This window comes from Electrophorus electricus, chromosome 12 (assembly GCF_013358815.1).
Source record: "Electrophorus electricus isolate fEleEle1 chromosome 12, fEleEle1.pri, whole genome shotgun sequence".
NCBI classification, from domain to species: Eukaryota; Metazoa; Chordata; class Actinopteri; order Gymnotiformes; family Gymnotidae; genus Electrophorus; species Electrophorus electricus.
This window is the reverse complement of record NC_049546.1, coordinates 12,650,694-12,676,290: the sequence shown is the minus strand read 5'-3', so window position 1 is coordinate 12,676,290 and position 25,597 is coordinate 12,650,694. Positions and strand designations below refer to the sequence as shown.

The following is a 25,597-nucleotide window of genomic DNA, read 5'->3' as shown; positions in this document are numbered from 1 at the left end:
TCGATGTACTTAAAAAAATAAAAAAAAAAAGACAAAAAAAACCAAACAAACTTGCGTCCAATGTCAGGGTTTTGGTTTTGAAGTTTCAGAACAGTGGATAAGAATGTAAACCTTCTGACACCCATCCCCAACAAAACAGGTGAGGCTTGTGCCACTTTTAATTCAGTTTTGCAGACACACCGAAGACTTTACAGCCACACCATCGTTCTGCTATCCCCCAAAACTCTTACCAGACTTTGATGTTTCAAAGACCAGAATACACAGCTAGAAATAAAATCAGTTTATTGTGGAATATGACAAAAAAAAAAAAAATCTACTAAGAAAGAGTGATGTATATTTCTATCACTTGCTCTCTCACACATTCAAGTGTGTATGGATGTGAAACAAAATGGAAAATGCAGTTAATCAAGAATCTGAAAACATACCACAGATTACAAATAAGGGCATAACTGTAATATTCTGGAACAAAGTAATAAGTAGCCCAGTACTGAGGAAAAACTTTTAAAAATTATATTTTCTAAGCTACATTTTAACATGTTCCTGGATTTAATAAATGCTACAAAACTTTTAACTGGAAAAAAGTCATATTTGCCTTTTCTGAAATTTGAGTTATGAAAAGCATTTTGAATCCTTATTTACTCTCGGAGTTTGAAATGAAAGAGCCGAAATGACCCATTGTTGCCTCAGCAGGGTTTTGAAGTTTGACAAATGAAAACAAGTAAATACACGTTCTCTTTTTTTTTTTTTTTTTTTTTTTTTTTTGTATGGATTTTCTCAGTACATCTGTAACAGATAGCAAAGCAACGTATGGGGCGGGAACTATTTTAGTATAAAATTAAAAACCAGAGATTTACAATTGTAATATTCAGGGATCAAGTCAAGCCCCCATACAAATGTCCAGTGTGAATTCATCTTAATTGTGTGATGGGACATTTTGAAGTATTTAAAAATGTGTTTTGGTCTTAAACATAATGGGGACCAAATATTAAGTATATATTTTCCTGGTGCTTTTAAAAATTGCCACAAGATATGATGTGACGGGTCAATTTATTGTTAGGAATAACTAATAAAAATCATAATTCACTGAAAAGCTAGTTCTGAATGTGTCAGTCATTAAAGACTTTAACTACAATTACTAATGTGATGATGACTAACCTATTTTCAGGTGTTCATGTCTTCAGAAATTTTAGGCAGATCCAATACTATTATTGGACTGTATACTGAGATCTCATTGCTGTTCCATGATTTGGCTGAAAGACACAGATAACCCATGTTCATGCTGAATACTGTTATGGGAAGCTTGCACACATGGATCTCCTATAGCAGTAAACCAGCCAATATGGATAAAGAATGAAGCAAATGAACAATGCTTGTATTTGCAGTGAACCGCTGATAAAATTTAGTTTGCTGCTGTTGCAAGATTTCTCAACACAGCTTGGTTTGTTGGAGCTCGGTGCCTTTGCTCATCTACATGTAGATGTGTAGTACTTTCCATTTGATGTATGTGACAGCACTTATTGGTGGTGCTAGTTCAGTTCACAGGTACAGATAAGAGTCTCAATACACAGAGACTTAAACTTTTATACTGTTGCAACAGCAAGACCTCATTTGTTCTACAGTCTGCATGGTTTGTCTAATGACAGGACCAGTGACTCAGTGTGTTGCTGCCAGGCCTTTCAACAGTGACTCCATGTTCAGACTTCCAGTATCAAGATGGCATCGTTAGCATGGGCCTGAGGTGACTCTGCTAACTCTATAAGTCTCAGCCAGTTTGTGTGATTTCATCTATGGATTGAATTGACACTTTGCATGCTCCTGCTGTAGGAGAGCTCCTTGTTTAGCTGTGACTTATTGACTTCTCTAAATCCTAGGTCCATGCCCTATAGTTTTGAAGTCGATTCCTTGGAACTGACAAGAATCAGTGGGAATTCTAGCTTGCACTTGTACCCTAATATAGTGAGGGTCATAGTTTCTGAATGTCACTTGGTCTGTCTGGGGTGGGTCGAACGAGGCTGGGTGCAGCTCACTCCATGACCTTATGGCAGCATGGATGGAGTGGGCAGTTTTATGAAGAACTGTACTTCTGACTGGAACGTGAGCTGGACCGATCCAATCCATTACCATGGCATGAGCCCTTCCAGCGAATTCCAGAACCCCGCTCATCGCTCGGAACAATATCGCTCTCGCACCAGCAGCACAGACAAGACTAAACATTTAGAAGCAAAAGATGGATTGAAAGTGAAAGATTACACAGCTGTTCAAAAAACTCAGACAACACTGCAAATTTAGCAACCATATAGTCTCTGCCTGTTACCTTGAAACAATTTTTGAACTTCTGGCTAACGAAGTAGAGTGCCACAGGATTGATGCAGGAGTTGAGGGAGGCCATATTGATACCAATGTAATCAATCACCAGCAGGAAACTAGCACAGCATGGGGGTTAAAAGAGAAAAGGTGAGGGAGAGGTAAACAGGAAAGGAGCTATGGGACTATCCTGAACTTCTGTAAACTGCTGTGGAATTGCACTTCCTAGTGGGGGGAAAAACACAGACTGCCCACTGTTTATATAAAGTCGTCACTGTGGATGAATAAATTGCAATATATTTGACAAGTTTTTCTTGGAGGACTGTTAGCTGGGAGGCAACCATGCATTGGAGGCAGTCTATACCTGAGGAGCTCACAGCGGTTGAGGTCCTTTGGATTGTAGATGGTCTTTTTCAAAATGCGGCTGAGGTGCAGAGGGAGCCAGCAGAGAGCAAAAATCACCACGAGGCAGAAGACAGTTTTAGCCACTTCCCGTCTCTGGATAAGACAAAACACACAGAACAGTATCCTTTAAGGGAGCTCTTTTAAAGTTTAAAGGAAAGTATAGATGACATCAGTGCTTGTAATTAGGTGAGAGGCATCAAAATATGTCAGTACCTGTTTCATGTGATCGTTGAGGGCAATGCGCATTCCTTTCTTTCTTTTCAACATCTCGCATGACATGAGGGTGTAGAAGATGCCAGTGCAGGCCAGTGGTAGGCAAAAATAAAACCCAAACAGCCACCAATCCTTAACCTCCTGGTAAAACTGAGAGTAGAAATTCAAAACAGTTCAACACTGAAGGATGGTTAGCACCTGCACTTGTACACATTAATTTCAAACTTTGAGGGTTGGTGCCAAAAGATTTTTTGCAACATGTAAAGGGGAGTTTGACCCAGCCACATGTTCACCATACATGCTGCATGAACATAAGTATGGTTTTAGCAACATTCAGCTTGAACCACAAAATTTCCCTTTGCATTGTTTAGAAAGGTAAAATTGATGTCCCTGCCTGTCAGCTGGATAGCTATACCTGCAAAAACACTGTGTTCTGTTGAGGGTGAAGGAAGCACACACGCAACTTCCTCCCTCTGTAGTTCATCTCCATCACATCAAAGGCCAGAGCCTCGGGCACTGCTAGTACTATGGCCACAAGCCAAATTAGTATTACTTCCACAGCCTTCCACAGTGGGATCCCCATCCCCTTCACCCGGCTCCATGAGGTCACAGCATGATATCTGTTGACATGGAATAATGAGATATGAGGGCTCATCATATCCTGAAGTATGTATACTAGCTTGCCTCAAAAAAACTTGCCATGTATTTCAAAAGGTCGGTGGCCTTTTGTATTTCAAAAGGCTAAACAGTCTTAAGGAAATTTGTTTTCTCTCATGATGCCATTAGTTGAAACTAAAGTTTGCGGTCTCCACTATGTGTGAAGACGGACATGATGTAAATGATGTGCTGAGAGAAAGGCATGCACTCACATCATCTTCCTGGCAACTGACTGATTCTTACAGATGTTTTAAAACTTTTTTATTGTTGTCCTAACTGTGGTAAGTTTAAATATATTTATACTTTGTGTACTCCATACGTGCCTTGCCTGACACTTTCATTTGACAGTTTTTTGTTTTTCTGCATGGTGATAAAAGAATGAAGGCCACAACCCAATGCCTTAAGGCTGAATTAACTGAAAATTCCCATAGAAAAAGGACAGATATCAATTGTTCTATTAAATGCAAGTATATAGTAAAAAATATAATTACTGTAATATCTAACTTTGTTGTTGATGTTTTTGTTTCATGTGGTGATAATTACACCATCTAATTTAGTTTTATTTTGTTTTAATTTAGAAAAAATAAGAATTCAGATTTTCTATACTTCCTTGTCAGGAGATAGATCTTATGATAATAAAATTCAGCTTAGACCTAACAAAAACATTAAAGATTGAGTGGGTAGTTCAGCTAGCTACCACTACCATTATGTGGCTATAAATATGCCCATTGATGGATTACATTAAGAAAACAGTATAGCAAAGAAAATATTTCATGTTGTGTGCATATTTGTAGTGAAAGTGGTCATGAGCATTTAGGCAGCTCTGTGCAGGCTGTGTGGAACACAACTGACTAACCTGTCGATACTGAGGGCACATAAGCTGAGAACTGTAATGCCCACTGAAGCTTTTTGGATGAATGGCATAAGCTTACAGATATATGCCCCAAACGGCCAGTCTTCTGCTAGCAACTGTAAAGAAAACAAGTGTTTCTTCAAAGATCAGTACAAGAACGTTTAGCTCACATTGAATCACACAGAAATTCTGCATTAAAATGTGACCATAACTCTTATAGTTTCTTGGAGCACCATTCTGTTGGAAAAATGAATTTATATATGATAGAACTGTCAACTTGTCAAAATTCTAAAAACATTAAGTACCAAAGACATTTATAGAAGCAAAGTTATTTTTAGCATGCAGATGTGTCTCTATAGGGATGTTGGTGAGCTTGATTTGACAGGGGGTATTGGAAGGGGGTCTGCATATTGATAGAGCAAGGATGGAGTGGACAACACTTCAGTCAATGAGCTAATGAAAATGCCTTACAAGTACACTGCTTGTGATATGTTTCCCCTAGCTGGCAAACAATAAAAGAGGGCAGGCAAAAACAGGTAAGTACCACTCTTTAGTCACTACCACACAGTTGTCCATATCATCAATTATATTTTAAATACAGTTACTCCTCTTCAATAAAATTAATGCAATGCAAAATATGCATTTTCATTTTAAAACATTGAACACAAAGCTGTATTTAATATGCCTAGTTTCTGATTTGTTTTGGCTTTTTAGTAGAAAGTCCTTTGAAATGTAATACCTGTATGTGAGCATGATTTCTAAAGGACACCAGAAAGGATTGAAGACCCCATAAACCAGACCCCTAGGCTACGCTCTGTGGCCAATGTCCTTCACTGTTCCAAAATTAGTGCTCAGAACAACCTTTTACTACACAGTGAACCAATCTATCATGTGAGTGATGGTCTCTGGTTCTAGAAAGAGATTGCCTTCAACTGTGTGCCCAATCAGGAGTCATAAGCTAAGAATTTACTACTTGGACACAGCTATCTTTCTTAACATATCAGTAATAATTTTTCTTGACTGGAGCAGCTGGCCCATGCAACCTAATTTTATTTAATCCTTGCTTCATCATGTGTGATTTTTGTGCTTTTCAAGACTAAAAATGGACAGCAATTTCTCAGTTCCTACACCATACGAGATCTTCAAGCCACATACAAACTCTGTAGCCTCCTACCCGAAATACATTAATAGGGATGGTAAAAAGGATGTAGAGCAGGTCTCCCAGAGCCAAGCTGCCAATGAGAACGTTTGGCCCATTCCTCATGCACTTATTTTTGTAGATGATGCGTAGTAGGGTTGAGTTCCCGATGATGCCCACCACAAAGATCAAGCAGGATATGACTGTGTTGGTGTACTTGAAGGCATGCTTGATCTCAGTGGGTTTATGGCACATTTGTGGGAGAGCGGACTGGTCCCTCCGCACAGGCTGGTCAATGCTGGTGTTCCACATCGTGGCTTGCACCTCCAGGCTGGGAGCATCTGCATGGACAGCTTGGGTGGAGTCTCGGGGGAAGCGCGAAGCCTCAGAACAACCTGCCAGCAGCAGTAGCACCAGTCCCATAACTTTCATCCTCTGCCTTTTGAGTGTTGGGAATGCAACACCTAGGCAAAGATATAGCCAACAAGGAGGTCAGCACATGGCTTTGCACATGTGGTCTAGATTATTTAAATAGATAAGTAAAATCACTTGTTGGGAGAACACTTGAAGATGAAAGCTTCTCAGTTGGAGTTGTCAGAGCCATATATAATATATCCTTGACAACTGAAAACAGTGAAAATATGTAGCATATCTTTGATTTTTGAAACTGAAATTTGTAATCTTATCAAAACAGACTGATACCTTTCACACTGGTTCTTTTAGTTTTGAATGCTGTTTGCAAGCACATGCATAAAATACTTTCAAATAAGGTTTATGTCATCAATTAGGCTATGATTTCAGAGTAATAAACTATTTTTAACTGCACTGGTTTGGTATCAACTCAGGAACAATGACATCCTAAGTTCTTCTGGATGGTTGCTGTGTGAGAATTATTCATGCTCTCTAATTCTTCATGAAAGCTTCCCCCTCTGGACCCCTTATATTATTATATTACTTCTTGAGGACTTGGTTGGGACTATAGAGACAGACAGAGCCTTTTTCTTTCTTGTCTTGGGGCATCAGAAGTCATGTGTGCCCCCCTCCCCCTATGAATAACTTGATTGATTGACTGCTAAAACATATGTGGCACAACTTGAAAACTGGCAAGCCAAATTACTAACTGTTGAACAGTGCTGAGAATAAGACCATTTTAAAACATTGGGGGTGCATGTGATATTAACATAGTATGATGGTGTAGCATGATGCTGTATGTTGTGTGAATTATCTTTCAAAAGGGTACACATGGTGCAGCCTGAGTTCAAAGAATGAAGATAAAACTGGACAAGTGCTGTGTAATCCTGATCAAACTGCTGGCTACCGGATAGGCTCTGATTCCATTCACTTGCCACTATTGCTATATAATAGATTCAGATATGTTATATCTCACCAATCAGTGTAAATTACACTATGTAAATGCTGATTTATAGTAAACAACTACTAATTTCATAAGAGACCAACACCAACAAAGGAATAACATGACAAAGAAGTCAGTGTAATGGCCACACAAAGGCATTCAAACTGAACATTAGCTACTGAGGTAGAGGGAGAAGGTCATCAGTCATGACTTTCTGAAGCTATAAGGGGTTAGCACAGACACCAAAAGTCAAGGACCTTGGAAAAAAAAACAAAAAAAAACAAAACACCATAATAGAACAGCTGCAATGCTAGTATTGACTGATTCATCAAGCCATCCTAAAGTAGCCACAGGGCATTAAAGACTCTTTTGAATCCTTTTGTTTTTACCGGACTTCTGTTGTTTCACCAGTCTTGATGGACTGTTTTCATATGATGTTTTATAAAAAATAGTCCAAAGTTAAAAAGCCATTACACTTCCCTTCTGCTTCTTATATATTTCTAATGAGTGGTGTTGGGAGTGAAAGGGCCAGGAAAATAGCCATGTCGGACTTTCCTGTATGTCATCATTTATCTAGTTGCTGTTGAGATTAGTAAGCATCGAGTTTCAAAATTTCTACCACTTAGATGTTTTAAAAATTGGTGTCATACTGTACTGACAAACAAAACAAATTATTCATCCATTTATATCATTTATAATGGAAGAATTATTCAGTGTTAACTGGCTAATTGATAAAGTTCTACATATTTGAGATATGAAAATAAAATCACATAAAATCAAAGCACAAAAAAAGCATTAGTAAGCCAAGCTGTGAAGATGTTCTAAATATAAATAATCACGAACTTTGCTATGAAATTCCTATCCTACCTTTAAACGAATTGGGGGGAAAATGTTTGTGTTTATATATATATATATATATATATATATATATATATATATATATATATATATATATATATATATATATATATACACACACACACACACACACACACACACACACACACACACACACACACACATAAAAGAAACCTGAGTGAGGCTAATTACCTTTATTTTGTGTATGACTTGAGAGCTTTGCTCCAGAATCTCTCCTCTTCTGTTAATTCTCGTAACGAAAACGTAGAAGCGTATTCCAATCAAGTGTGTTGTTTTATTATGAAGAGCCAAAAAGATGTTACGAGCTGTACCAATTCATGAAAACTTGTCCATCTGTTTGAATGCCACCACTGACAATCGATATGCGATCCTTGTCCTCGTTATCGTACCATCCTTCTCAGACCCCTTTTTGCTGAGGAGTGCTAGTCTGCTTTTTCCTGTATAAGTTTGTTGTTATATAGTTGCGGAGCCCGTTTGGAGAACCAATGAGCTGAGTTGCCCTCCCCATAACAGTTTGAGCGCGCGCTGCTTATAGCGAGTGATTCCGACGTCGCCCTTTTCTACAATAGTTGAACGCAAGTAGCAAAAAATAGCTTTTTGACAGGATTGCTAGACATTTCCTTTAACTGAGACTCTTTATAAATCATTCATTTAGACCATGTGCTGAGTAATTGGGTTATTAATGCCAGCACCTCTTGTCTAAAAATAGAAATATGAAATTTTATTTTAAATCATTACAACTGCTAAACATCATTTCGTGACTTATGTGGAATTCTAGCTGCATTGTTCTGAAGTCAACAATTGCCTTTCTTTGAGATCCAGGACATCCATCTTACAAATTTGATTTGTGTCGCTGACTGGAAGCGCGGAGTAACAACCACTGACAACGCAAAAAACTTGAACTCTCACCATCTCATTCGGTACATTTTTGAATAAAATATCGCACATACTGTTGAGATGTTCTTGAAGAAAGGCTTATTTTTAATACATTGATATACATACCAGTTAGGTTTTCTGTAGACATCTGTTTTAATTCACAGAACTTGCTTTCCCAGTAGGCAGGGAACAAAGAAAAATGTTATGGAAACATAAATATGCTAATATAATTCCTAAAGTATTTTATCTCAGACATTATTTGCATGGATCTGCTTCATGTTGTTTTATAAATGCATGCTGCCAGAGAACAGAATAAGGCAAGTTCTCTCTTTGGCATTTATTTTCAGACCCACCACCTTTCACAACCTTCCCTTTAGCATACATCATGATAGACTGCTAAGACCAAGTGTTAAAACATTATAAAATCAAATTTTCTAAAAGAAAAGGCTTTAGTTTTGGTAGGATTAATTATAACGATGTTGGAAAAGAAAACAACATCCAGCAGGATTACTAAATAGCTTTTAAAAAGTCTTAGGGTGATGGTGTAAAGTTCACTGAAAAATCACCAAATTGCCTGATGACTTGCTAAATATAGTGAGATGAAGCCTTAGGCAAGAGAGGCATTAGGCTTATGAAACCTTAGGTTCTCTCTATTCCTGGTGCCACTTTCTTTATACAATGTCACAATTTGATTGCCTAAAAAGCATTATAACTGTGCTGATATTCATGATACCAGTGCAGGTTTTTCACACCAAAACTGTGTCATCCTGCTGATGCTTTGCTAAATAAAAGCTAGCTTTATGCACCCAACCCTTAGCTGTTTAATACAATGACATTTATCAGATTGTGATGTCAGAACTAACTGTTGTATAAATAATGTGTATACCACAGCTGTGCTGTATAATGTGTAGATTTCATTTCAATCTGTGAACCTCTTCCATGGGTGTGTGCACCCAGCTGCTGTGGTTTCCATGCTGCAGAACCCAGAATTACACTGACCTATACTGACAACACAATTTCTGCAAGATCTCTCAAAATACATCTATCTTTTTTTTTTTTCAGTCCATTTCAGGGCTCTGTACATTTTTCAGTAGTCAACAATACCTAATTCTGAAGTTTATTCAAGAACCTGCATCATTATCTTGAGTACTTACTCTTAACCGAAAGGTTCTGCTCACATAGCATATCTGTGCTATCTGGATGAGTATGATGGCTTATTCACTGGAATTCTTAGATTATTTGTGCAAACCACTGGAGACCTTATGCAATTAACATGACACACCTTATTTACACTCATTGAAAAGTGTGGCTCTATAGCCACAGCCTGCATATTTTACATGAGGAACATTATCTTGTTGCCTTTCTGGCAGAACTGGCAAAAGAGAATGAGGAAATATTTCATTAGCAATTTTTTCATAATTTACATAATTTTAGGCACCAATTTAAGGCTCTGGAAATTCGTAAAGCCTCTAGAATAAAAAAGTTTGTGTATTTCTGCACAAAAAGGCAGGGTGGCAAATTGATTTTTTAAGACTTCAGGTCACCATTAGTTCACAGTCAGACAGAAAGTTTGCAGAAAGAGGCAATTCAGCATGTCTGCTCCTCTCCATATAAATTTGTGTATCCTACAAGTATCCATACAATGTCATATTGTAGGTTCCTAGGAGAATGATAGAGGAACAGCTAGAGATCTCTAGGCAATTTCTTGCATTTGATGTCTGATAATACTTTTTTGAGTGTACTATAGAAAATAGAACAGTAGTTGAATGAATGAATGAATGAATGAATGAATGAGTATTGCTACCCATATAAATGTTTCTATGAAACCATGGGCCAAAATGTCTGCTAACCACTGCTCAGCATCTCCAGAATATACTGCACTTCCATCAATCCAGGGTTAGAAGATTAACACATTTCCTACTTCTTGCATTTTTTATAAGTTTTATAACACTGCTAATTTCACAACAATAACAAAAGTATTGTAACTGACTCTTAACTAGGTACTGAGAAAGATGGGCCTAAGTATGGTAACATGCACCAGTTTCATGGTACAGAGCGAAAGCTTGAAAGACAAATCACTGGAACGGAGTAGATCAAGTAACCAAGGGCAAAAGGGATCAATTTCTCACCAGATGATAATATGCTATGCACCGAACCTGATATTACTGCATTCACGGATCAAGGTGCGTGAGAAAAGTCAAGGTTACAAATGAGGATCTAAAATCCTATCACATGGATTACTAATTTATTTATTCACTTTATTTTCACTACTTCCTTCTATTGGGTTCTCTAACTTATTTTTATTGCTTCCGTTTTGCCCTGATTTTTCCTGATTTAAGAATGATGTCAAAATCAATTAATTGTCTGTTTAGTCACTGCCTTTCACTTCGATAAGTGGCCATGCAATAAGAATTTCCACATTTAAAGGTACAGTTTCATAACGGCCAATATCTCAGATTCATAATTCCTTACAGTGAAGTGAACAAAATTGTTCAACAGTATAAGCCAAAAAAATATTGCAACAGAAACAGAACAGAGAAACAAAGTCCAGATAAATAACAGTAGCCATTATAGTTTTCAATGATAATTCACTCCATAGCCAAATTGTGTTGACATTTACTGGTGCGTCCCTTCACTGGCTTTTTGCTCAATATAAATTTAAAACCATGACGGGCTCCTACAAAATACAAAATGAATCAATCCCCTTCAACCCAAAAGCACTAGCCTTACCATGCATTGTATGACACATGCTGTGTGCGTCAAATACAGCTTGCCTCAAACAACTTCTCCTCAACACAAGGAAGAGATGCTTCAGGATTCTTTTCTGCACCAGCACCCAGGTGGTGGAATGAACTTCTACTACCAGTCATAGCTCCCTAGGCACTTCAAGAGGTCTTAGTTACTTATTACATATTAAATGTATTTATCCTGGGAAATGTACAGGAATGCTTTGTTCTTTGTTGTGTCCAAACTGAAGCACTTTCACAGCTGATGGATTTACTGAAAGGTATTTTTATGTGTTCATTAACGATTTAATAGAAATATATTGAATTATGTTTAAAGGATTACTTTACTGCAACTTGCATATGAGTGGTGGGTTTCATTTCACTAGGTAGCAGGGGTGGGAATCAGCAGACTTCACAATGTAATGTTACACTGATATTTAGTGACATTCAGGACATACAGAGTTTTTAAAATAATGCAGTATTCAATTTTGTGCTGCAAAAGCAAAATCTTTTTAAAAGATGCTATCTGTCAGGTGTACATTTAATGTCTCCCCCATGCCCAATTTGGTCATTACCAATAATAATTACATTTATTAGGGTTACTAACAAATCATAGTTTAACAAAACAGACATTACTAAATATTTAAAGAGAAGCCAATTTTATGACTTCATTTTGAACTTTAACATATTTTTGGCTGGATGTATTGTTCATAGAGAACTTATTTTACTGATTTACAAATTGTTGCCTTACAATTCAAAATCACACAATACTGGGGCAAAGCTGCATTAGCCACCAAATCGAGACCTTATTAGTAAATCTATTATTTATGTAATCTATAATTACAAAAATTTCAGAACTTTTTACATACTAATAAGAACATAAAGTTTTACTTTATTCATTAGTTTAGAGTCGACATGACCATGAGCTGTGATTTTGTCTACACTGTGTGCACTGTGTTATTAGGCAAGTTGTATTTTTGAGGATTTATTTTTATTATTGAAAAACTATAGTACTCTTGGTCAATCCAAAATGTGAATAAACCTCAAACCTGAATATTTGAGAAAGTAAAAGTGAGGTTTTGGCTTTCTAAGGAGAATATCTATGTGTGAAGAATTATTATACAACTAAATTAAAACAGAAATGTTCCCATCTCACTTGTATATTTTCATCTGTTAAGTGAGAATAATAAACAAACAATTCAAAATTTACAAATAAACATTTCTGACATTTCAAAAAAAAAAGAAGAAAAAATCAGTTACCAATATAGCGATCCTTCTTTTCAATAACAGTCATAAGCCTTACATTCACAGAGTCTGTCAGTTTCTTAATCTGTTGATGATAAACAAAAATCTGTTGATTTTTGTGCAGCAGCAACCACAGCCTCCCAAACACTGTATAGAAAGCTGTACTGTTTTCCTTCACTGTAAATCTCCTGTTTAAGATGGGCCCACAAGTTCTCAATATGGTTTAGGTCAGGTGAGGAAGGTGGTCATTTCATTATTATTTCATCTTTAAGGCCTTCAGTGCATGCAATGGAGCATTGTCCTGCATTAAAATCATGGTCTTCTTGAAAGATGCAGACTTTTTCCTGTACCACTGCTTGAAGAAAGTGTCTTCTTAAAAACTGGCAGTAGGTTTGGGAGTTGATTTTGAGTTCATCTTCAACCCAAAAAGGTCTAACTAGCTCATTTTAATAATACCAGCCAATAGCAATACCCCACCTCCACCTTCCTGGCGTCTGAGTTGAAGTGGAGCTCTGTGCCCGTTACTGATCCAACCACAGGCCCATCCATCTGGTTCATCAAGAGTCACTCTCATCTCATCAGTCCATAAAACCTTTGAAAAACCTGTCTCCAGATATTTCTTGACCCACTCTTGACGTTTCACCTTATGAGTCTTTTTCAGTGGTGATCAGGTTTCAGCCTTCCTTACCTTGGCCATGTCTCTGAGTACTGAACTACCTGTACTTCTGGGCACGTAAGGTAGGTTGCAGTTCTGGAATATGACAGCACTGGAGGATAATGGTCGCTTCACGTTTGAGTCTTCTCAAATGTTTGGCAGTTAATTTGTTTTTTTTAATCTCAATATATTTCTTATGACCCTGTTGACTATTTGCAACAAAACGTTTGATGGTTCTGTGATCACACCCCAATATCCTTCCCTCTGAAAGACTTTTTACTATTTTTGACTTTTCAGAGTCAGTTAAATCTTTTTTTTTTTTTTGGCCTGAGGAAAAGAAGCTGCCTAATAATATGCATACATTGATATAGGGTATTGATCTCCTTAGGCCACATCCTCCCTCATTACACAAATACACATTACCTGATATACTTAAATCCAATAAGCATTCAAGTTTCTACAGCTAGGAGTTGGAAACTATGCATAAAAATGATGATGTGGTCAAAATGCTCTCTTGCCTAATAATTGTGCACACACAGTGTACATACATCTGTGAAGTTTAAAAGAGACATTGGCATTAACAAAGTCACTAGTCTGGTTAGATAGTCTAGAGACAGCTAGTAACTGCATTCTTTGTCAGTGGGTGGCAGAGTCCCTTTCTTTCTTGTTGTACTAAGGCTGATCTATGCATCTCAAACAGTGTAAGTGTCCACTATTAACAATATTTACAGTCATTCAAAGGAACTCACAATGGCCCATTTTGTATGGAAGTATAATTACCCAATTCCTCTCCATACTCCGTAACATTGAGCTCTGCTAGATTTTAATGGTAGCTTGGAAAGATGCAGATGCTTATAGCTTCTTTGATTAATCCTTCAATAATCAATAATCTTTTGATTAATCCTTCAATAATCAAATGTAATAACATCTAAAACTGAAAAACCTATAAAATCAGTTAAATGTGCTAATATATCAAGTAAGCACCCTGTTGTATACAATGAATGGCATATTTGCCACACCAGATTTAAAAAAAAAAAAAAATATATATATATATATATATATATTGGGGGGCATATATTCCCCCCAGAAAAGCAGTATATTTCCACAAAGACAAGCATCCTAAAGTGGACCAATAAATCATGTGTTTGTGATTGTTTTATTGGCCATCTTCCATTTCTGATATGATTCTCTGTTTGGGGCAAAGATTGCATTAATACTGATATGGTCAGACAATTCCCATGCATCTCCCATGCATCTCATCACTGAGGCAGTGCTGGATTACCAAATAGGTAGAGAAAGTACCGGCCTATGGGCCCTGTGCCTTTTATGGGCTCGTGACAATCGAATAAATGTATTACTAGGTAATTTGTGAGGGGGATCCCAAGATTGTAACTGTTTAGGGGCCTCCACAGGGTTTAATCTGGCACTGCACCAAGGACTACATTAAGACTGAAAATCAAACTGGCTAAATACTGGCCAAAGGTTATTTCCCAGTCTTTTTAGCAGTCACATTCTTGTTTTAACTTTTACTCAAAGTTTGCTGATGCAGGAACAATGCTCCAAATAAATGATATTTTTTTTACTGAAGTAATTTTTGGTTAGACTGATCAGGAAAACTTTAGTTAGACCAATACTCAATTCAGAAGTAATTAAAAATTAGGTTTTCCTATCAAAACATTAGCTGTCTTTCACTAAGACTGTATACCATAAATACTTTCCTGAAAGGTATTCCTTTTTTATTTAACCTTTCCAGAAGTATTTGAGTTATTTTTGGACAAGTCAGTGGTTTCTGACTTGTCATTGTCTAGAGAATTTGGCAAAAAATAGTATATAACACTTGAAACAATTAATGCTGAAAGCTAACAGACGCTATGCGAATGAAATGTCATAGTATAAAATGTGTTTTATTGCACATGTAAGAGAAGGTTTTCACACATACTGTACAGAAGATTTATACGTAAAGCATTTGAATGTATGAATGCCGTGTGAACCTCTGGATACGTGTGCGATAACATGACACAAAGTTTATGGCTATGTCTATAAACATTAAATAACCCCACAATGTTGGATAACACTCCTGAATTTTGTTTAGTGTCTGTAGGTTCTGAAATGACTGGAGAACTTTGGTGTGCACAGAAGTCACGTGGGTGACTTGATAGCTTCAGTCACCCTGCTGTTATTTTGTGGTGTCTTATCTCCTTGCTGCTCACTTGAAAGGCTTTCGTGGGCCCCCCTGTACTACACCCAAAGTCAAGCAGGAAAACCGGATGCCAAGACCACACTAACATCGAGCCCAGAGTGACGCAACTCTACACATCCCGGCTGTTTGTTTAGAAACACTTGGACAGGCCTCCTGGTTATCAAGGAGGGGCAGGGAAGGGACATTTTCCCATTCAGCAACAATATGAAAGTGAAATGAGTGCAAATCAGGATAGGTGGGCACTTCCTTTCTTGTGCACAATCTAGGAGTTTTGTAGATTGGCAAGGAAATAAGGGTCACCAAGGAAGGTGAGCAATGGGTGGAGAAAGTCAGGAAACAAAAAGGAGAAATATGCAAGGAAAAGTTATTGAAATGAAAGGGTGCTGTGCATGAACTTCGCATCATCTGCAGCATAGAGTGTTTTACAGCGTATCTATAAATGCCCATAGCATTAGAATCCCGTTCAATAATGGTCAATAATGTTTTTTAAAAAACTAAACTTATTTACTTATTTCCTGCCTCCATTATTTACTGCCACTTATTATTAAATTAGAATGGAATAAGATAGCACTTCACTAAGGAAAAACAGAGAATTTTTTTGTTGACAGAGCTGCTGCAACAGGCTGCCATTAGCACAGTTGCATCTTAACATCAGAGAATGTTTTATATATTTGATGGAAAAAACAAACATACCAGCAAATCATTAAACAGGTGTACAACAGTAACTGTAACATGTTCTAATACAAACACAGTAATCATTGTCATGGCCACTGTGATTGCATTTCCTTTAACCTCCCACAACCCCACTGCTTGTGTTTTGCGTTGGCAGTCATCTTATCAGAAACAATGAGCTGGAGAAAGAACAGGACAAAAGCAGTCATTGGGAAGATGACTTCCACACACATTAACCAGACCATCTGAGAGTTGAGCCATGAATTTGCCAAGAGGAAATTTGTGTTAAATCATATCATATATTTTTATTATAACATTTCCTGTTTGTCCAGTTCTAGACTTTAACCATATAATTTTAAACAGAGCCTCTTTATCTGCAGGAAAAGCTGCATAAAATTAGTTGGATTTCAACCAAGTAGCATAGTCCTCCTAGCATCTTGAGAGACTGCATACATTTTAGAAAATATTCAAGGAAAATATTATGCCCCTTATCCACTGTGAGCTGTATGTAACTGCAGCCATAATATTCCTAATTTTAAATAACCTTTTATACATTTTAATTATAATTAATTATTCATTAATTAATCATAAGTAATTATAGAACCTGTTCACTTCCATATACAAACTTAAGCTCTTTTGTTTCTTTGCTTGGTATTTTGTTCTTGTATTTATTTGCTTTCATCATTTTTGCTGTTATCATGTCCACCCTTTATTTATGTATATTTTTATACTTTATTGCATTTATGTGTGCATATTATTTTGCTTTATAATTCTGTTTTATTGGAGTTACAATGTGAATAATAATAAAAAGTGACGCTCCACAAAGGTAATCCCTTAAGAATTAGATTGCATTCCACTTGAGGAAAAAAATCACCGGCAAAAGGTTTATTTGAAACCTTCAAGTTCCATCTTAAAAATTTATTAATGGATAAATACAATATAATATTTTAATAAAATAAGGTAAATGGTTTTCATCAAAGAGTTCTATTTTGTGAACCTATTTTGTGAGCCTCAGCTTCCTTAAATTCTAGTTGCCAGTAATCCAAATAAACATATTTTGAAGGTTTTTGATATATTATTCAAGGGTTCTAACATGAACATGAACATGAACAAGAATATGTATGAAAAATTCAAGAATAATGTGCAAAAATATTTCCTTTCTGTTTCTTTTTTCTGTTCTTTTGTTATGATTAATGTTAGCAGGTTCACAGAGAATTGGCAATGTGATGCGCATATCACTGGTTAAAATTAAGTGTACGTGTTACATCCAGTCTCCACATGTGTGCTGGCTGTGAGAGTCCATCTGGGAGAGATTTCTGTAATTTATCCTAAGCCATGACATGCTTAAAAAGGACCCAAACACAACTGTGCATTACTACAGGCATTCTGCGACAGATAAGCAAAACTTACAGGATAGCAGGCTAGAGCTCAAGAGACATCTGTTTTCATTGGGATTCCTCTGGTTTAGTATGAAGAGGTGGCAGTACCCTGATGGGAGTTTTTTAGAAATTCTAGAAATGTTAGAAACTCACCCTTGGTCCTAGGCTCAAGGCAGCAGAAAGCCAGATGCAGCAGTAATGGATTCGAATGTGATGAGAAAGCATCACATTTAGCAAATAGTTATGGTTCGCAGGCCTGTTCTTATTTCTCCTATAACAAGTTTCTAATTTTTGGCTAAGTGCTGTGGTTTTCCCATGCGGGTCAAAAAATAGAAGCTTCTTCTACTTGAGCTTCCTTCAAATGTTTGTTTAAGACAGGGTGGCCAGTCTACAAAATGCATCGCCAGTGTCATTCAGCTACCTTATCAATACTTGACAAGCAATAGCAAACAGATTTCTGGATGAGGCTCCACTTGGGGTCAGACAGACAGACAGATAGAAAGAAGGCAAGCTTTGGTTCAAATAGTCAGTAATTCTTACCCATGGTTTCTGTTCTTAATCCATCACTGGGCTGTGTATAAAATCTAGAGGCATAGCAAAGCAATGTCCTGTTTGGAGGATCAGTAATCTGAAAGAGAGAACACATTTTAAAGGAACTGTAACAAGCACTAAAAGAAACATGCAAAGAAGCAGTATAACTTGACTTAAATACAGAGTTTACATATAGTGTATGCACGATAATCTGAAAATTAAAAAAAATAAAAATTAGGATTTCCAAAGTTATTGTTATTGTTTAAACTCATCAGGTGTTACTCATCAAATGTAACAGAATGGGAAAAGTTCACTAATATAGGAGTTTAAAAGAGGCCAAAGGATTAACAAAAGCCAGAACAGCACATGAGGTCTGACCTCTCTGTTATGACCAGGAGATTATCCTGCGTACAGATGTGTCACTAAAGTTGATTTATAAAAACCCAAATTTGGAGTGTCACTCCTTAGTCCAACCACACTGTAGCCTAAAAGGAATTGTGCCTTTAGCAGAACTGTCAGGACATTAAGTCATGATAATATAATTTGTGAACCCAAGGTCTGCTTGGAGCAAACTCAGAATTGCCTGGCCATGTCATCTGAGAAATTTCATATGTAAAACATTCACTAATGTTTCAACTGCTTATCCACTGAGTGGACAAACATCCACTAAGATTTAACCACTAATACAGAGGATCTTCAACTAAGGCGTCATTAAACATGTTTTGTACAGATAGGTGACAAATATCAATATAAATATCAGCATATATCAAAAAGTTATACTCTGTAATTAATTTCTATCTGGAACACGGATGGATGGCAGATGCTGTATTCTGCAAAGACATTGTGAACTCTTATGAAGACCAGTAAAGGTATCATGTGATGGGAGGCCAGAATGGAATGTATACTCTGTGAGAAAGACCAAAAACAACATCCCCTACTAGACAATCTCATGGCATTTTCTGCCCATGAAGGCATCACAGGAAACTGATCTTACCTAGTTAATAATTATTACTGCTTTAAGATAATTTATTTGTGTAATATAGACGTTAGTTGAAGTTACAAATCAAATTACAAGACAAATTATTTAACACATTTTTTTCAAGAACTGAATTCATTCATGATGATTTGAGTAAATAATTACAGAAACAAACAAAAGCAATAAAGATATGTGGTCATGGAAAAACACATCCAGGAAAGATATCCTGGCAGTAACAAGTCAATATACAAATCTGTGTTTCCCAGCTCTCAGCAGGGGCTTGCTCTGTCTTCCTGTCTTCTAGGGCACCCCACCACCCATGCTAAAGGACCACCCTCTGATGCAGTTTGGCATCCCAGGAGAACTGATTCGTGGGGATTGGCCTGACCTGGCTGTCAAATGCTACCTAGTGTTATTGAAAGATAGATTGTGACAGAAAATAAAGAGACAAAGGTTATGAAGAAATAACACCAAAAGAATTAGAGCAAATGAGGAATGTGCACTATAAATGTGTAATGTGTAATTAAAGGCAGCAACTTAGTAAATAAAGGATACCGGTGCAAGATTTTATGCCATAATATTCAGTTCAGTGATTGTTGATATTACAGCAATCAGTGAAATAATCAATCACCTTTGAAAGTTAAGTGAACAAATATAAGTGACCATATCTTATTGATTTGTTCTTCTATGCTCTGCAAAAACTTTTCTACTGCCAAATAAATCAAATGCTAATGAATACAAATGGAAAATGTGACTGAACAAACTCAGTAAGTCTGTATAAACTCAATATTATGAGAGTGTCAATAAAAGCCTAATTATATTTTAATCATATAGATGCTTTCAGTTCAAAGAACCATCTACTATAATGTATCTAGGATGGGGAATATGAATATACAAATAATCAAACAAAAATTTTCTGCATTACACACAGAAAGAGTATATTTGTTATAGGCAGTTTACTGACAATGCACAAAATGATCATTTTCACTTGAGTTTTTTTTTAACCAAGCAAATGAGCCCTGGGCACTTGATGGGGCTTAGACAGCAGTAAGTGTTGTCAGGTCCTGATGCATGCGTTTTGGATAGGTCAGCTTCCATGTAGGAAGGCACATGAGCTTCTACTGTGAAACTGGAAGATAGTGTGCTTTTTGTTCCTTTTCTGAAAGCCCTGCTCATACAGGCCTTATTTTGGACAATAAATGCCACTGCTATTTACGAGAATGGCCTCCTTCTGGGCAACAACCCAAGTTCCACTGTCCACACCCTCAGGGGGTGAGCAGACTCTTGACTTGGATAATAACCGAAGTGATATCTGTCACAAATGAAAGCCTCCGTTTACTGCTCCATGCACTCTTCATTTCATATTTGACAAGACACAAAGGAACAAGATGTGTGATTGCTGATGACATGGAGCACCATGATGGGGTGGTAGCATTAGGACTCCATTAATCGTGAACGTGGCTCTTTGATGAGTCCTCATGGACCATTGTGCAACGCTGCTCACAATGGTACCAGCCACACAGGGATAAGATTTGAAGTCGCATGAGTTCTCGCCTTGTGACCCATTTGAACAACCCCGAAGACATGTTCCGATTTACAGAGGCCACAATGTGCAAAATGCTAGTAATCACTCGATGTGCACTGGAGCTTTGCTGCAAAGCTCCATGCATTCATTTACATCAACTAAACCCCAACAAAGCCAGAAAACCAGAGTGCGCTATGAAGAGCTTCTTCTGTTCCAGGTATTTGGTAGAACCTGCTCAGAAATGGACTGTTAGTCAGTTCAATCCTGGCACTCATTTCATGGGACTCCCTCCTCATATCTGGAGGGATGGTCCTATCAGGTGACATGGAGAGGATCCACATCCAAACCGTGTAGACTCTCCACTGGTGTTCCACAGGGCTCAGTATTAGGCCCCCTTCTCTTCTCTTTGTATACTCATTCTCTTGGTGATGTAATATCTTCTCATGGTTTCTCCTACCAGTGCTATGCCGATGATAATTATTTCTTTCTTTTCCACCCTCTGACACACAGGTCTCCAGACATATCTCAGCATGCTTGTCTGACATTGCTTCATGGATGACAGCCCGCCACTTGAAGCTCAACCCCAGTAAAACCGAGCTTCTGTTCATCCCAGGTACTCCCATTCCTTACCATGATCTCACAGTTTCCTTCAAGAACTCCCTGGTATCACCATCCGTAGTTGCCCGTAGCCTGGGCGTAACTTTGGACAACCAGTTGTCGTTCTCAAATCATGTTTCAAATCTAACCTGGTCTTGCAGATTTCTCCTTTGTAACATACAAAGGATTCGGCCCTTTCTCTCACAGAAAGCTGCCCAGCTGCTTGTGCAGTCTCTTGTGATCTCAAAGCTAGACTACTGCAACTTGTTACTTGCTGGTCTTCCTCTAAGAGCCAGCAAACCTCTACAACTTGTCCAGAATGCAGCAGCATGACTGGTCTTCAGTCTTCCGAAGTTCACACGTTACTCCACTGCTGTGCTCCCTTCATTGGCTTCCAGTAGCTGCACGCATCAGATTTAATACCTTGATGCTTGCCTTGTTGTTTAACAAACTCTAGCACTTATTGTTTATTGCACGTATCATTGTTTAAGATAGAACTTACGTATTTTGTATTTTGTACTTCTATGTACCAGCATTTATCCCTGTATTTCTACAGTATTCTAGTTCATTGGTATGTTGGACTCTAACCTACTGTACTGTACTAGGATATATTCTATGAGTAAATGAAAAAGCATTTTTGTAAGTCACTCTGGATAAGACTGTCTGCTAAATACCGTATATGTAAATGTAAATAAAGCCCAAAACCTCTCATAAGTAGCTGAGTTGTACCAATAAGTCCAGAAAGGTTTCTTATATCTTATCATACAGATACATTTTTATAATTAAATACTGTATCTGAAAAAACTGCTGATTCACACCTGCTGATTCTTTATTATTATTATTATTATTATTATTATTATTACTTAAATAAGTAATAAATAACTGATCAAGTTTTTGAGCAATTCATCCAGAAATTCAGGTAATTTCTTACTCAACTATACTCATGAAATAACTTCTCATGATTTTCCAATAAAGCATCCAATAAAGCATCTCTACAAGATCCCAGAAATACACATCAAAATGCATAAATCACTGCACTGTGCATTAAACTGCCCACAGTCAATAATGTGAGAGTTTTCAGAGGACTGACTATAAGCATGCAATCAACATTGTGTACCCCATCACTGAATTTTTTCTAATGTGACAGATTGAACGGAAAGAGCATCGGTCTCAGTCTGCTTCCAGGTGAGTTGTCAGGCATAGACAAACATATGGACGAACTCTTTTCTCATAGTGCTTTATCTAAGACAGATCATACAGATTAACAGCACAAGTAAGCCTTGATTAAGAGTTTCACTTTGGGAGTGTTACTTTGAAATACTGTGCAGCTTAATATGATTTGCCAAGAGATTCAGACAAGATAACATTTTCACTGCAAAACATTATTTTTATTTTTATTTTTTTGACAAACTATGGCCCCTTTCTTTCCGATTGGATTTGCGTCAAACTCAAACTGTCACGGTTACTCCCTCCCAGCTTTGATGTTCCATGTTTTCCCTGTCTTGTGTATTTTAGTTCAATTCCATAGTTTCGTTTTCTCCACACCTTGTTTGATTTTCCACACTTGTCCCTTTTTTCTTGCCTTGTTAAGTCCATGTATTTAAACCCTGTCTGATGCCCTGTGTTTTGCTGTTCATTGTTTGGTTCATTGAATGTTTGAAAATATTTATACCTGTATTTGATGTGTTTGAAATGTTCATAAGTTTGTACTCCATGTATCCTAGTCTGACTGTTTATCCTAGCCTTCGTGTTTCCTAGCCTATGGTATAGCCTGCTTCCCTTGTTTGCCTTCATGTGTTTTTTGATCTATAACGTATCCCCGTAATCTCCATATTGGCTCTATGACCCTGGACTACTCCAATGACTGCGACTCTGGATTTGCTACTAATAAATCTCGCTCTTCTTCGCACACGCGTCTGTCTCCTTACCGCTCAACGTTACACAAATATTCAGAGGCACCAGAAATATACATGAAGACAAAAACACTTTTCCTCCTCATAATACACAGGGACTAAGTGTTATGTAGTTAAAAGTTTGCATCCAATTTTTTGGTGCCTTGAATGTTTTGATAGGGCTTTTTTTTCCTACTTAGAAGCCTATTAACTATAGCATAGTCCATTAGAAAACGAATATTCATGCAACAAAAATATTTTGCAACTATATTTGTCATGACCTTGCTTGGTCAAGGAGGCAAAAATAAATAAATTGTAGCCATGAGGTCACATACTGAAGAGTCAGTGTCAGGTATTGTGCACCTTTTCTCACAGCCTTGAATGTTGTTAAGTAAGCAGGTTCAAAGTACCCTTATCACTCAAAATTACTGTTGATGCTAGATTCAGGTGCTACATGTAAAATTATTACAGCTGGAATGGTATCCAAGCTTAGCCTCAGAAAGGAGATGACGTAAATCGTGGAGGAAATGTCAAATAAATTAATTGCTCTTTAGTCCTTTTGGCCTCTCAAAACTGCTTAAACAAACATGCAGCACTGCTTTAAAACTGCCGACACAACAAACGGTATCACACATGCTGATAAATGTAAACATGTATATGCCATGTATGTGACATTTATGTAGATGTACTCTATCCTTACCATTAACACCCATTGTCAGTAAACTGAAAAGTGCTAGCCGGCTAGCATATGTTGTCTACTAAAGTAATGTATGAATTTGCTGCTTATTGAATGCGCCCCCCCCCCCCCCCCCCCCCCAGCTTTTCATAACCAATCCAGTAAACTGTCCAGCACCATAAAACTATTTTTGCAATAGTGTGAGGAGAATAAACAAAGAGCAATAAGGTAGTGCCAGGCATGTTATAAAAATACATGCTTTCTGGTTTTATTAAATCTTACCATAAAATGGAAATAACAGCACAACTGTTTAAAAATACTTGATGGTCACTAAATTAGCAATGTCATTTCTAAAAGTTAATTATTGACCTGATTCATGGAAGTGTTCTGCACCATTGCTTACTTTAGAAATATTATTTATTAAATACATTGAAATACATTCCTTTAAATAATAAGGAGCAAACTCAAAGACCTTGGCTAAAATTGTAACTGGACTCCTGCACAGTGTCCAGTTATTATCCGCTTTGCACCACAAACAGGCACAGAGAAGCCCATGGGGTCATTTCCACAGTAAATGCTCTGAGGCAGGAAGTGATGTGAATTCAAAGCTCAGGCAGGCAGAAAGTCTTTACTGCTAAGGCTGACCTCTGATCCCAGATGCTCTAAATGGGGTTGGGTCACTGTGGTTGCAGGATTCACACTGGCCCAAAAGGTCAACAATGCAACAAAAGCAGCTCACATGTAATGCATGCTAAAGCATACACCCATCTACTCTGATCTTTGGTTAGCCTCCATGGTGCAACCTATTCACACACACACAAGCAACAAGTAAAAAAAAAAAAAAAGAGTGGGCAGCACAGTGGATGATCTGAAACCTTACTGGTTAAGTGCTCAGTTACAAATATATAATATTATAAGATGAATTAGTAGAGGTTTTGTCAAAGGCTTCCTTAACTTGTAGAATAGAGGGATTCAATCCTGGATCCTGAGTCCAAATGCAGTCCTAGACATTTGTAATGTAACCTAACTGGTTTGCCACTTTGTCATAACACCTGACTCAGACATCTACACTGCCTACATTATCTACACTACCGACTGATTCTTACACTGAAACTAAAAGATAGTAAGAAGTTGTATGACATTTCAATAGCACTGCTGTAGAGACATGCTTGTTACTAACTGTCACGAATGATCACCCCTGTTGTCATGGTTTCCCTGTCGTGTTTTCCTGCACTCCCTGGTTCCAGAGACAGCAAATCCTCTGGCGCTGCGGGTACACGGGCATCTCGTCGTTCCTGGAAAAAGCAGGATCATGTGTATTTTGATAATGACGAGATGCCAGGTAAGCCCCAAGAGTCTGCCCGTCTTGACCAATGTTGCAGGGGGGAGCGGCCTGCAGCACAAGATGCAAGTAGGCAGAGTGAATGCACAGATAATCCATTTCTAGGCACTCGGTTGGTACTCAAGCGCAAATGTGAGCTCCCCATAGCCTGTGTGTGCTCTGGGAGCCACCGAGAGGATTCTGTGTCTGTGTGTTCCTCCAGGGTCACCCCACCAGTATTTGTGGCTATCCCGCAAGCCACCCAGCCTGATCCTGGTCCCGGCGTGAGAGACGGCGTCCGTCCTGATCCTGGTCCCGTTCCCGGCGTGAGAGACCCTGTCCATCCTAAGCCAGTTCCAGTTCCCGGCATGGTGGATGCCGCCAGTTCCATTCCTGTTCCTGGCCTGGTGGATGCCGCCAGTTCCATTCCTGTTCCCGGCATGGTGGATGCTGCCAGTTCCGTTCCTTTTCCCGGCGTGAGAGATGCCACTCATCCTGAACCGGTTCCTGTTCCCTGCGTGAG

General features: G+C 37.9%; 1 protein-coding gene across 4 annotated transcripts; it reads right to left on the bottom strand.

The window, feature by feature from the left end:
- Positions 1-265: 265 nt before the first annotated feature.
- LOC113574169 (endothelin receptor type B-like) lies at positions 266-20,310 on the bottom strand. 4 transcript variants are annotated; one of them, XM_027004885.2, is made up of 9 exons: positions 19,313-20,310; positions 18,097-18,184; positions 5,607-6,034; positions 4,436-4,548; positions 3,338-3,542; positions 2,923-3,072; positions 2,669-2,802; positions 2,315-2,423; positions 266-2,206 (listed from the first exon to the last, which is right to left on the bottom strand). In XM_027004885.2, the coding sequence occupies exons 2-9, from the start codon at positions 18,098-18,100 to the stop codon at positions 2,066-2,068; spliced, it is 1,284 nt and encodes a 427-aa protein (XP_026860686.2). In that variant the 5' UTR covers positions 18,101-18,184; positions 19,313-20,310; the 3' UTR covers positions 266-2,065. The 4 variants fall into 4 exon arrangements, with proteins under 4 accessions (XP_026860686.2, XP_026860684.2, XP_026860687.2 ...); XM_027004883.2 differs by having other exon boundaries at positions 18,097-20,310; XM_027004886.2 differs by having other exon boundaries at positions 5,751-6,034; positions 18,097-20,309.
- Between the last annotated feature and the right edge of the window lie 5,287 nt (positions 20,311-25,597).

What these genes read in the sequence shown, in the direction of transcription:
- LOC113574169 (XM_027004883.2), bottom strand. Translation starts at nt 18,202, where the DNA reads ATGTGTTCTCTCTTTCAGATTACTGATCCTCCAAACAGGACATTGCTT. An exon ending in ATTAAGAACAGAAACCATGG is followed by an intron (nt 6,035 to 18,096) that starts GTAAGAATTACT and finishes ATCTTTGCCTAG; the next exon opens with GTGTTGCATTCCCAACACTC. An exon ending in TGTGCCCTCAGTATCGACAG is followed by an intron (nt 3,543 to 4,435) that starts GTTAGTCAGTTG and finishes CCATGTCAACAG; the next exon opens with ATATCATGCTGTGACCTCAT.